This window comes from Macaca fascicularis, chromosome 15 (genome assembly GCF_037993035.2).
Source record: "Macaca fascicularis isolate 582-1 chromosome 15, T2T-MFA8v1.1".
Lineage (NCBI taxonomy): Eukaryota > Metazoa > Chordata > Mammalia > Primates > Cercopithecidae > Macaca > Macaca fascicularis.
Genome location: NC_088389.1, coordinates 53,588,015 through 53,602,129, shown reverse-complemented (window position 1 = coordinate 53,602,129; position 14,115 = coordinate 53,588,015). Strand labels below are relative to the sequence as shown.

The window sequence follows — 14,115 nt, the reverse complement described above, 5'->3', positions numbered from 1 at the left end:
CCAAAGTCAGCTCCACATATTCAGGTATCCTTATAGCAGCACCCCACTACCTATTACCAATTTACTGTGTTAGTCCATTTTCATACTGCTATGAAGAAATACCCAAGACTGGGTAATTTATAAAGAAAAACAGGTTAATGGACTCACAGTTCCACATGGCTTGGGGGCCTCACAATCACGGTGGGTGGTGAAGGCAAAGAAAAGGCACATTTTACACGGTGGCAGGCAAGAGAGCAGGTACAGGGGAACTGTGCTTTTAACGAAAGCATCAGTTCTCATGAAATTTATGCACCACCACGAGAGCAGTATGTGAAAAACCCACTTCTATGATTCAATTACCTCCCACCATGTCAATCCTACAACATATGGGGACTATGGGAGCTACAATTCAAGATTTGGGTGGGGATACAGCCAAATCATATCACATATACATTGTGAAATGGCTAATGCAAGCTAATTATACGTAAAAGACTCATATATCCCTTTGGTCTTACTGGTTAATAGCTTTCCTACTCAGCAAATATTTTATAGCAGCTTTTACATCTTTATTTCTCAAGCTATAGATTATGGGGTTTAACATGGGGGTCACAACCCCATAAAACATGGAAACAAGCCCCTCTGTAGCTTGCAAGTTGTCTTTCCCAAGGAGGCCCTGGGACTTCGGTTTTGCATACATAAAGAAAATGGTACCATAAAATATGATCACCACAGTCAGGTGAGCTGAGCACGTAGAAAATGCCTTGCGTCTTCCTGTGGCTGAATTCATTTGCAAGATGGTGTAGAGGATGAACATATAGGAGAAAAAAACCACGAGCAAAGGAAGAACTAGGAAAGCAGTATTTGACACTGCTAGGGTAACAATATTGAGAGATATATCAGCACAAGCTAATTTTAGGACAGCTAAGATCTCACATAAGAAATTATTAATAATATTGTTCCCACAAAAAGGCAATCGCATGGCAAGTGATGTTTGCACAATTGAATTGATTCCACCAGAAAGCCATGATACAGAAGCCATCAGTACATACACCATCTTGCTCATGATGATGGGGTATCTCAGAGGGTTACAGATGGCCACGTAATGATCAAATGCCATCATGCCAAGAAGTAAACATTCTGTTGACCCCATCGCAAACCCAAAGAACATCTGCACTGCACATCCAGAGAAAGAAATGTTTCTTTTCTTTGAGATTAAGCTCACCAATGTTGAGGGAATGGAGGAGGTTGTATAGCAGATATCCAGGAAAGAGAGGTTGCCCAGAAAAAAGTACATGGGCATGTGAAGACGAGAATCCAAGATGCTTGCTATGATCAGAACACCATTGCCAATTAGAATCACTACATACATAACTAGAATCAGAGCAAAGAAAATGATCTCAAGTTTGGGGTAACCAGAGAGTCCCAGAAGAATGAATTCTCTCACAAATGTCTGGTTTACCTTGTCCATGTCCCAGCTTTCAGGATGCCAAAGGAAGACCCAGTGTATAACATTTTCACAGCCAAGCAACAAACGTAAAAAGTAGCTTGAATAAAAATTACTCTAGAGTGAAACAGAGACTGTTTTAAAGCTCTGCCATTGAGTTATCTTCAACAGTATTTGTACCTAGAATACAGCCACACTAGGATGCTGAGAGTTTCTATGCCCTGTATCTAATACGTGAAGATCTACCTAGGATCAGAAGTAAATTCAGACACAACTTTTCTTATTATTGAGGACAACCCAAGTTGAGTTTTCTAAAAGCCTTAGACTATTGCAGAAGACAAACCTAACTTCTTCATTTAGTCAAGTCCAGCAAGAGGGCTGCAAAGAAGGAAAAAGACAACTCAACAAGAACTGGAATTTTGACCCAGTGTTTAACAGAAATGTTTAGAATTTTAAAGCAGGTTAGATGTTCATGTACATTTGTTTGTCTGCCTAAAACTCTGAGTGTCTTTCCAGTCAGTTAAATGTGTATTTTTATGGGGAAGACATTTGATAATAGTAAATTGAGCTCCATACACTGCAATTTAACATCTGTTCAAAGGTAAAGTTAGTTGTTGATCTCATTCTAACATCCCACTCTTACTATTTTGTTATTTCCTACGACAAGACCATGGTGTAGACCAGCTCTACAGGTATATGATGGAGAATCTTTAGAGAACAATACATGGTCTCTATTTGTTTTATTCCATGGCTTCAGAGTTAATCTTGAGAATTCATTTGAGTAAACCTGAAAAAAAGTAATAGTAGTCAAACATATTTGTGTGTATGTGTGTGTAGCACTTTACAAAAAGCAAATGAATCTTCTCATCATCCTTAATTTGCTTTTCTCAAATGTAAAACACAGAATGTGGCCTATAAGTAAAAAGGGAAACTTAAAGCTTAACTCTTAAAGTTATTTTACCTTGTTTTCGCAAAGTACTATCCAAAATTTTTAGCTTTGATGGAATTTCAATTTTTCAAATTTCATATGCATATAAATCACCTGAGGATACTGTTGACATGTAAATTTTATGTTAGCATGTCTGGGGCAAGGCCCATGATTCTTCATGTCTATTAAGTTCCCTGGGTATGTTGAACCACTGGGATGAGGGCACATTTTGAGTAGCAAGACATTGGTTCATCTACAGTGAGTTAGTATCCAGATGTTTCTGATCCAAATAGATTTTCTTTTGTGTTATTATATGGACTGGATTAGCAACCTGGAAAATGACCAAAAGCCTAATTCTTTTGTGTTTGCCAGCATACTCCAGGGCCACATCTTGCTGTTCAGTATACTTCAGAAAATAAATACTATTGAAACATTTTTTGAAAGCAGAATAAACTTTTGCTGGACTGCTATAATATGTGTATGATATGACTGATTGCCTAACTTGAGCACAGTCCTGTTCCAACACAAGTAAGGGTGGGAAAAGTATGACACAACACGTGTGCCATCAAAAAGTTCATAATTCAATAACAAAAACACGAAAACTACACATGGAACAATTTGATAAAGAATATAATTATATCATGTGGCCAGGGTGAATATTGTAAGTAACCTCAGAAGGAGGAGGTAAATGAGAAATAAATAAATCAAGTGAGAGTTCTGAAAGAATGTCGAACTTGTAGCAGATCTGGAAGCACAGAAGGAATGGGGCAGGTTTGGAAGAGAAGAGAGAAATGGGTATTCCAGAAGGGAGAGCAACTTGATGTTTTAGAGGAGCAGATTGGCAGTACCTACTTTTCAGACAGGGGAGTTTCAGCAGAAACACATCTGAAAAGTTAATGAGGCAGGCATATAGAAGGGCCCAAAGGTTAGGAAGAAAAAAAATGGCACTCCCTTTTGTATGTAAAGGACTTATTATTAGATGAGAACACCAAGCACAAGGTAACTGTTTAGCCGCTATAACTTTAGCTACCTTCCAAACTTGACATTATATAATTTGATTTTATGAGGTTTTGAATAGATATGTGACACAAGGAATTAAGATGATTAGATTAATTAGGTTATCAATTACTGCCTGGTACACACATACACACACACACATAAACACACACACACAAACACACACATACACACACAACCCATCATCATCCTTTCATGACTACCAGTTTTTAGGTTAACCAAAATTGCAGGTTTAGGGCTCACGTGGGTTAACAGTTTTGAGAATATCTGCAGAGGCTCAACCCCTCCTCTAACACTCAGTTTGTTATGTGACAAGTGAAAACTTTCTCTACAGTGTATAATGTCTTGGAGTCAGAAGCCAAACCAGACAGAGGGATTGTCGCTTCAGAAACAGTTTAAAGAATACCAGTAGAACATATGAACTTTTAAGAGAAGTACAAATGAATGTTGAATCCCCAAATTAGAGATGAGAAAATTAAGCCTCAAAGAAATTTTAAATCTTTATTTCCTCAGCTTAAGACTGGAAGTACCTATTGGAAAAAAAAACAAACAAACAAAAACAAAAACAAAAAAAACACGCTTTTTGTTTATTTAAGTGAATAAAATCACTTAAACAAGTTCTATTGCAGACATCAGACATCTATGTGCCAGATCCTGTGCTTGAAATTTGCTTACCTGGCTGAGGTCACATGACTAGCACGGGCAAAGGCAAAATCCAAAGCCCGTTCTCCTTCCACTACTTCTCTGTCTAACAGGTAGCATTAAAATCTGTATAGAAATCATGTGTCAACAACAGAGAACAGTCAGTGAGTAACATAAATAATAAACGGAGTTCATAAAGGTGAAACTTTAGTCTGTTAAAAATGTACAAGGAGAATGATCCGTTCTTGAGGACTTAGCACTTCTCGTGGAAGAAGGTTCATGATTGCGGAGATTGAATCATATGCCTTAGAACAGTCCATTTGCTGTGAAACTTTTCTACAGTACTTCGTAGCATAGGTCAAAATTCTCTCTCAAGCAGGCTACAGAAATCCTTTGAGGATGTACTGGATAAGGAACATCAACATTTTAGCAGCCCAGTCATGAAAGCAAACAGAAGAAAACAGAAAGATAATGACTTAGCAGGAAAGGTGGTGGTGATGTTCCAGATCCCACCTAGACCCCCAGCCCAGGCCTGGCAAATCGGTTGGCTTTGCCTTCCAGACAAATGTAATGACAATGCATTTTAGGCTACCTAGACAGCTTCTTCTGCCATCTGCTCCAAGCCTTCCCCTCCTAGGAAGAAATTATCTAACCAATTCAATCCACCTTAAGCCAAGCCTGTCTTGCTACCCTTGGTTTTCTTCTGATGCCAGCTCTTTAAATTGGTCCTCTCATGTATTGTGAGATAACAGGAGACATGGGGAAGGAGCTTGCTTGTCTTGCCCATTCCTCTACACCGATGACCTAACATGGTGGCTACACATAATAGATGGGGTTTTCTTTTTTTTTTTTTTTTTTTTTTTTTTTTTTTTTTTTTTTTTGAGACAGAATCTCGCTCTGTCGCCCAGGCTGGAGTGCAGTGGCGCAATCTCGGCTCACTGCAAGCTCTGCTTCGCGGATTCACGACATTCTCCTGCCTCAGCCTTCCGTGTAGCTGGGACTACAGGCGTCCGCCACCGCACCCGGCTAATTTTTTGTATTTTTAGTAGAGACGGGGTTTCATCGTGTTAGCCAGGATGGTCTCGATCTCCTGACCTCGTGATCCGCCCATCTCGGCCTCCCAAAGTGCTGGGATTACAGGCGTGAGCCACCGCGCCCGGCCCAATAGTTGAGTTTTTCTAGGCTCTTAGGCAATTTCCCTGTGCAGTATTTATGGATTAATGTCCAGAACTTTAATATGTACAAAGTGTTTATTTGCAGCAAGTAATCTGTTAAAAAAAAAAAAAAAAAGAAAATATATCTTCCTGTCAGTACTAATAAGCTGCCAACTTATAAAGAGATTAACCGGTTTATGTGCTGCAAGTTTAAAGGTATCACCTAATTCACACTTGAACAGATATGGCATGGGGTTAGCCTACTTAAAAAGTGTTTGGGATTCAGAAACAAAAATCCTAGTTTTGAGTTTATTTTTTCTTCTAATATGTAGCTTGTTTTTCATTTGTTAAATAGTTACAGAAATAACTGCCCTACTTTTCTCACAGGTTTGTTTTGAGAAAAAATTCAGCTAGCATATAGAAACTACTTTATGGGTTAACCAGCACTATACAGATCATAATAATGATAATATTATCATAGCCATATTTGGTAATAATACCACATTGATAGCTGTATTGCCTAATAATATTCACACTATAAATCCTCATGTAATAATAGCTTTAATTATAAATTTAAAAGGTACAGTTTCATGGTATTCAGGACTTACCCTTACAATGATAAATTATGTCCCCCTCCTGGGAGAACCAGGTACTATATCTTAGCATTTATGTCAGCATTATGAATTAAAGTCAGGTTCAACAAAAGATGTCAGATTCCATAGATATGGAACAGTAAATATTTGTTATGCAGCAGTTATTATAATTGTTCCCCATTTCCCAAAGCAATTTAAAGTTGGAGTGAGAGATCTGTGGAATGGAGAAACTTCTGGTGCGTTAGGGACAGTGTCCCACAGACCCAATTAAGAGGGGTGCTGGGAATAGACTGTGGGTGAACTAAAGCTCACAAATGGAATAACATTCTCCTGCCCACATAACTTCTAGGAGCAGGGGCAGATGTTCACCAAACAAACTTCATAAAATGTGGGAGCTTCCTACTTTAAAATATGTCTACCAAAGTTAATTCAAAGTATGAGATTAATAGTTCAAATGATGTTTACTAAAATGAAATACTAGAATTGAAAAATGACCTAGATATTATGAATGAAATAAAATGGATAGTCGCTATGAATTAAATGCATTGTGATTTAACTGTTTGCTTACTTATCTCTATTCTTTTTGAAAAATTAATTTTATGCATTTTCAAGCTTTTTTGAAATGAAAAGAAATACAGATAAGCAATAAAATAAATAGATCCACGGGACAAAAGCAACTCTATATGTTTAAGGCCAAAAAAGTGAAAAATAAATCCAGAATTGATAGTCTGGGGTATTACTGGGAAGAAAGAACATTGAATTAAAGTGTCTTAGCAAAGTCTATTAAGCTATATTTTAGATATTAACACTTAGATTGTGACTATAATTTTCTAGTAGATGTCACATTTTGTGTACAATGCTCGAATTCTCAGAAATAACAATTTACTTAAAAAGCAAAAACAGTATTTATGTATGCACATAGACACAAACACACACATACAAACATAGCCCCCACCTCCGACACACACACCACAAACTATGGTCTGTATACATTAAATACGAATAGATATATGTCAAGAGTTTTTTAATATTATAAGATCATGGAAGTCTAGAGCTAGAAAACTCTGCAAAAATCATTTAGTAAGATTTTTCTTTCTATAGATGAGTAAACTGAGGTAAAAGTGATGAAATACTATTCCTGAGTCATTGTTAGCATTTGACCTAGAGAGAATTCAGAACAGTAACTATGCAGAAGAACCATATAAAGACAATAACAATACCATATGAATTTTTACCAGTTCTTAGACAATAGCTAATGGAATGGTCTGAAAATATAGGCCTCATATGACTGGAAGACAAAGGACCCCTAAATGGAGTGAGTAGTGAGACATTTTATTAACCTGAAGAGAGCTTATTGGAGTGAAACTTATCTATATCTATTATAGAACTTCCCTTCTGAATTCAGAAAAGGACTAGAATCAACAAAGGGGAACTTTTATTCTCTTTTTGGAAGTGGCCTCTAGGGGACATAAGATGAGAGGGCATAGAAGGTATTCGAGCAATGCAACAAAGTATGAAAATATATGCATCCCATTGTCTCCCTCAAGAGCAGGAAATAGACATAAAATTGATCTGCTTCTCAGAAGAAAAATCAGAGATGAATGGTAGTTATAAGTCAGCTCCTGAAAGGATCCAGGAGGAGCCATAGCTGGCAAATGGGTTATAGTGGCCCATTATCTGGTTTCCAGGTGGATAAAAGTGAATATTTACAGAGACAGACACTTCTTGTGGATTTAAGTTTGCACACCTCACAAATAAAGCAAATACTACTACCACCACTAGTATAGGTCGAGAGCAAATGTATTATTTTAATTTGGATGTTGGTCACCTTATTAAAGAACTCTAAAATTCAACATTGAGTAACAAAGCATCATAAATAGATTTATATCCATTCCCACTCACAAAAACATGGACAAATGAAAATTGAAATGAACAACTGAACCCCCTGCTTACAAAATTGGAGGGTAACAAGGACTGAAGGGATGTGTTTCACAACTAAATGAATATGTGTTAAAACTTGCTATACATGGAATTAAATGGAGACCACCATTGGATCTATTGTTGAGTTATTATAGAAGACATAGAGAAGATAGTGGGAATGATAAAGGTATTCACAGAAACTTCTCTGTTTCTAACACTTTTTCTTTGTATTTGCCTGCTTCCGTGTTGGCAGGACATTCATTGCATTCATGAGTTCCAGAACATTATTTGCTGACTACAACACCATGACAATACATCTAAATATTACTACTGCCCATATTCCTAAAAGAATGGTAATATGGATCATTCTCTCCTTTCACCTTTTAAAAGTGGGATTAAAGGTTTCTGTCTTTCCCACCTGGTGGATCATGCAGGCCTATATGCTTGCAGTTATCCAACCCTACTCCAATATAACGTAATTGATAAAGGGTTTATATTGCTGCCAACTTTATGTCAGTTCTCTAGCTGAACCTAACAGTCCTACTCCAGGGAGGATAATCTAGGTAAAATAAATTAAAAGTGGAGGAAAGGAGAAGTAATCGTAGCTATAAAAGGAGCCTATGAGAAGCTCTTTGGCATACTCTAAGATATATTTGGACGTTACTACTACGGTATGACAGTAACCTGGGAAGATCAACATTTGGGGTTCAAAATATACACTCAAACTCTATTTAAGCAATAAGCAGTTAACGACAACAATGTATTTGGTGTATAATCCAACAATGATTGAATTGTTCTAAAAGGTAGTTTCTCAAAAGTGGCCTGGAAAGTATGATTGAAGTTTTCAGAACTCTCCTTTATGGACCGAAATTTCTTCCTCCTGCAGGACCATGTCCTGTATCTCTATTAAAGCCTTATATGAGTACACAATCTGAAATCACATGTGTTCTGTAGAAGAGCCAACACTGGGCAAATGTTGCAAAGTTTAATTTAAAAATCTGGGCTATCTTAAAATGTATTAATTTCTTTTTAAGAGATAGGGTCTTGCTCTGTCACCCAGGCTGGAGTGCAGTGGCACAATCATAGCTCACTGCAGCCTTGGACTCCTGGGCTCATGCGACCCTCCCATCTTAGCCTCCCAAGTAAATGGGACCATAGCCGTGCACCATCATGCCTGGTTAATTTTTAATTTTTAATATTTTGTAGAGACATGGTCTCACTATGATGTCCAGGCTTCTCTTGAAATTTAGAAAACCAGTCAATATATATCCTGAATTATCAACAACCCACTGAAGTGAGAAATAATGTCTTTTATGTGACTCCCGCACCCTTGTCATGGTTCATAGTCCTCACCAGCACTGTCTTAATTGGAGGAGGCATCATTCATATCACAATTTGTGTTCCTGGAAGTACATTCTCATAGACTACAACGTGAATGGGGGTCATTGGATTTGTGTCATTTAAATATGTACACACAGATGTCCTGGACATAATTACATAATACATAACATGATGTAGTTATCTCCAGAACTTGCTTTAATGTGATCCAAAGGAAGAATATAAGCGGGTATGGATAATGATGAAAGAAGGCTGACCATGTATAATTATTTAAGTTGTACAATTAGTACATTGAGTTTTATTAAATTGTTCTCATTCTTTTGTTAAATATTTGAAAATGAAAATTTTCAAAAAAAGTTTTAAAGAAAAAAATTCATATATATACACAAATGTGTGTGTGTAAAAATGGAGATATATGTGTATATGCATATGTATTTAAACAGAGCTGCAAACATAATGGGGGAAACATATAATGGTATTTAGGGTAGTAATATGCCCTTTCTAATGGTAATTTAGCCAGAAACTTTAAAAGTTTATACCACCCAGCCTATTAATTTCATGCCTTAGAATTTATCCTGTGAAACATGTGTTGGACATTACAAAAAATTTAACCCCAAGTGCTCATAGTAGATCTAACAAATCAAAATAAAAACATGATGAATGCATGACTCCTACTTACTAAGAGAAACATTAGATTGATATCTTTGGGAGGTGGCCATAATGACAATGATTTTTCTTTTTTTTAATATTTTGATTTTTTTTAGAATTTTAGAATTTTAAAATTTTAGAAAATATTACCTTAATGAGGTGACTTTCAGTGAGACATCTGGCTCTAGTAACTATTAGCTGAGAGTAAAAGAGGGAATAAATAGCAACTTTTAGTCCTCACTATGGAGTCTTAGCTTCAATTCTGAAATGCTAGGACATTGTGAAGCCAGTATTACGCTAGGTGCTTCCTCCAACTTATTGAAACATTAAATGATACTGGGACCTGGATTTTTGTATTATTTTATTTCCTTATTACAAGTAAGGTAACTATGTCTTAGAAAGAAAGAATAATCTATCCAATATCACCTAGGTAGTTTACGGAACTGCAGATTTTCTACTATTGCCTCTCTATTTCCAACACTTACAGTGTGATTGTTTTCCACTATGTTTCTACACAAAAACACTCATTTCAGACATCACAAGGGAAGAGATTCTAAGAGAATTAACTATGTTTGTGAAATCTGGATCAGGGCATGTTGGAGTTTGTAGTAAACTGTAGCTCTCGGTGATTCTAGCTGAGCAGGGCTAGGAAAGGCAAAGGATAAAAATCTCTCTCTCTCACCATGGTTTCTCCAAAAAAGGTTGACGCTGATTTACCTATGAGTCCATCTTTGTGACTGTTAAACAAAGACCTACATGTCCTGGTTTCCTTAGTGAACTGGTTTTTTGTTCAGCAGATATTTTACAGCAGCTTTTACATCCTTATTTCTCAAGCTATAGATTATAGGATTCAGCATGGGGGTCACTACCCCATAAAACAGAGAAATGAGCTTGTCTGATGCTTGCAATTTTTCTTCCCCAGTCAGGTCCTGAGACTTCGGTTTTGCATACAGAAATAAGATGGTACCATAAAATATGATCACCACAGTCAGGTGAGCTGAGCACGTAGAAAATGCCTTGCGTCTTCCTGTGGCTGAATTCATTTGCAAGATGGTGTACAGGATGAACATATAGGAGAAAAAAATGACCATCAGTGGAAGAACCAGGAAGGCCATATTTGATATCACCATGGTGATAATATTGAGGGATATATCAGCACAAGCTAGCTTGAGGATAGCTAATATTTCACATGTGAAATGATTGATAATATTATTCCCACAGAAAGGCAGCCTCATGGCAAGTAATGTTTGTACAACTGAATTGATTCCACCGGAGAGCCAGGACACAGAAGCCATCAGGACATATGCCACCTTGCTCATGATGATGGGGTATCTCAGCGGGTTACAGATGGCCACGTAACGATCAAATGCCATCATGCCAAGAAGTAAACATTCTGTTGACCCCATCGCAAACCCAAAGAACATCTGCACTGCACATCCAGAGAAAGAAATGTTTCTTTTCTTTGAGATTAAGCTCACCAATGTTGAGGGAACAGAGGAGGATGTATAGCAGATATCCAGGAAAGAGAGGTTGCCCAGGAAGAAGTACATGGGCATGTGAAGACGAGAATCCAAGATGCTTGCTATGATTAGAACACCATTGCCAATTAGAATCACTAGGTACATAACTAGAATGAGAGCAAAGTAAATGATCTCAATCTTTGGGTATCCAGAAAGACCCAGAAAAAGAAATTCTGACACAAGTGTCTGGTTAATCTCACCCATGTCATCTGCTTTCAGGAAATCAAAAGAAGATCTAACATAAAATGTATTTACTGCCAAGAAACAAACAGTACAAATTACCTGAACAATTATTCTTTTGGCACATATTAGAAGGAGTGCTTGCTTGAAGTTCTGACATCCAGTTATCTTCAGTAATGTGTGTGACTAGAACACAATGAATCTGGGAATGATGGAAGTACCTATACCTCATTGCCAATATGTGAAGATCTACCTACGATCAGACACACATGCAGACAGAACCTTTCCTGCTCTTGAGGACGTGTTCCTGAGTTGAGGACACTCTCCCGAGCTGAGGTTTCTGAAACCCCTGGCCAATCAACAACTCTAAGCCTAACATCTTCATTTCATCAACCCCAGCAAACAAGCAGTAAAGAGGGCAAAAGACTACTCAACAAGACTGGAATTTTAATTCAGCAATTTACAAAGTGGTTAAAATTTCACAGAAATTTTTGTGTGTTTATATTTTTTATAGGTCTGATGCTAACACCTTATAGTTAGTTTAATTGTGTATTGTATAGACATTTAATAACAATACATTGAATCGCATACCCTGAAATTTGACAACTGTTTAAAGGCATACTTAGTTGTTGATCTCATAGTATCTTGTATGACTGTTCCTATGACAAGACCATTGCACAGAACAGCTCCACATAAACATGATAGTCTTTGGAGAACATTACGTGGTCTCTTTACATATTTTACTCTGTAGTTTAAGAGTCTGTCTTGATAATTTACTTATTTAAGTCAACTGATAAAAATAGTAATAGTGTCTTAATATTTCATATAAATATGTATATATGTGTATGTATACCACTTTACAATTTACAAATTATAATATTCTTTATATTAACCCCATTTTTCAACTATAAAATATAGAACTTGGCCAAGGTTAACTAGGCAGTAAATAATAAAATGGAATGTAAAGCTAATATTTTTGACACCAAGTCTAGTTCTGGCTTCACTAATTTTCATATACATGTAAAGCATCTAGAAATTTTATTTATTTATTTATTTATTTTTTGAGACAGAGTCTCACTCCATCACCAGGCTGGAGTGCAGTGGCGCAATCTGGGCTGACTGCAACCTCCACCTACAGGCGTGTGCCACCATGCCCAGCTAACTTTTGTATTTTTAGTAGAGACAGGGTTTCACTGTGTTGGCCAGGATGGTCTCCATCTCTTGACCTTGTGATCTGCCCACCTCAGCCTCCCAAAGTGCTGGGATTACAGGCATGAGCCACTGCACCCGGTGAGCATCTGGGAAACCTAAAAACCTTCAGATTGTCTTTTAGTGTTCAGGGCAGGTCCTGAGATTCTGTATTTCTTGCAGGTGCCCAGGTGACGCTTACACCACTGGTCCCAAAAGCACTTGAGTAGCAAGGCTTAGTCTATACTGAGTTGGCCAATTATCTAGATGTTTCTAATTCAAGCCAATTTTCTTCTGCCTTATTATATAGATTGGCAATAAGAACATGGAAAATTTCAAGAGCATAATTCTTTGATGTATTACAGAAACTCCAGATTGACACCATATTTTTAAATACTCTTTTAAAATATTATTGAAACACATATTTTTAAAAAGCAGCATTTTTAAAGTGCCTGTCATTACAATGTTCGCAATTTAGGTAGGGATATAAGAAAAGAACATATCGAAATAATTTATAGTCACTTTCTATAGCTTATGTGAAAATTACAGTTTTTCCCAGAAGGAAGAATTTTATGAGAACTAAATTAGGCCAAGGAGAAGTCCGGAGTTTCAGTCTTCAGCTGACCCTGGGAGTATGGAAAAGAATGAGACAGGGTTAAAAGAGAAAAGGGATATCTCAAAAGTGAGAATTTAGACCAAAGTTAGGAGTAAGCCAACTGGCAGAACAAGGGAGTTTCTGGGAAACAGTGGTGGGAAACACATCTGAGAAAGAAAGTCTGACAGGTGCATATAGAAAGTCTCTAAAATTGGGCAGAAAAATTGGCATTTCTTTTAGTGGAAAAGAGGTCCCTCACTAGAAAGCACAGAGCGTGGGGTAAGCACCTACCCCATTAGACTTCAGCAGTTCTCTAAATTTGATCTCATAGAAGATGGTGTTACAAGATTTTTTAGTAGAAATGTAATTCAGAGAATTAAAGCACTTAGGTTAGTGGAGTTGTCACTAATTACAGACTAGGCCTGAAAATTGATCTTTACATAATCACTACTAGATGTAATTTTGGTGAAAATCACAAGTGTAGGTTTTGCATGGGCTAACGGTTTTGAGAATGGTAGCACACCCACTCTTCCCCACACTGTGACTGTTGGTCACATGATAGTCACTGGGAAGTTTTGTGTAGAGCAGATATTATCGGGAGTCAGAAATCCAACTCACAGAATCTTTACTACAGGAAAAACTTAGTTAAGGATACACAATAGAAATATTTAAACTTTGAAGAGAAAGACAAGGAAGAGAATATACAATCTCAATCTTTAAGCCAAAAAAACTGAGCCCACAATAGATTGTTGATTTTTATTATTCAGCTTTAAGGAGAGAGAGAAGGAGGGAAAGGAGGCAGGGAGGAAAGAAAGCAGGGAAGATGGGAGGAAGAGAGGAAGGGTGGAAGGGAAGGGATGGAGGGAGGAAGGGAGATAAGAAAAGGAAGAAAGGGCAAAGGAAGGAGGGAGGGAGGGAGGAAGAGAGGGAGGGAGGGAGGAAGAGAGGGAGGGAGGGAGGAAGGGAGGA

At 37.3% G+C, this 14,115-nt stretch overlaps 2 protein-coding genes across 2 annotated transcripts; both read right to left on the bottom strand.

The window, feature by feature from the left end:
- Window positions 1–490: 490 nt before the first annotated feature.
- On the bottom strand, window positions 491–1,470 carry LOC102121032 (olfactory receptor 13C4). The gene has a single exon (XM_005581150.3). It carries the CDS (start codon window positions 1,445–1,447, stop codon window positions 491–493), a length of 957 nt encoding a protein of 318 aa, XP_005581207.3. The 5' UTR covers window positions 1,448–1,470.
- An 8,942-nt stretch (window positions 1,471–10,412) lies between these two features.
- On the bottom strand, window positions 10,413–11,579 carry LOC102120648 (olfactory receptor 13C3). Its single transcript, XM_005581149.4, has one exon. It carries the CDS (start codon window positions 11,385–11,387, stop codon window positions 10,434–10,436), a length of 954 nt encoding a protein of 317 aa, XP_005581206.3. The 5' UTR covers window positions 11,388–11,579; the 3' UTR covers window positions 10,413–10,433.
- Window positions 11,580–14,115: the final 2,536 nt, after the last annotated feature.

What these genes read in the sequence shown, in the direction of transcription:
- LOC102121032 (XM_005581150.3), bottom strand. Translation starts at nt 1,447, where the DNA reads ATGGACAAGGTAAACCAGACATTTGTGAGAGAATTCATTCTTCTGGGA.
- LOC102120648 (XM_005581149.4), bottom strand. Translation starts at nt 11,387, where the DNA reads ATGGGTGAGATTAACCAGACACTTGTGTCAGAATTTCTTTTTCTGGGT.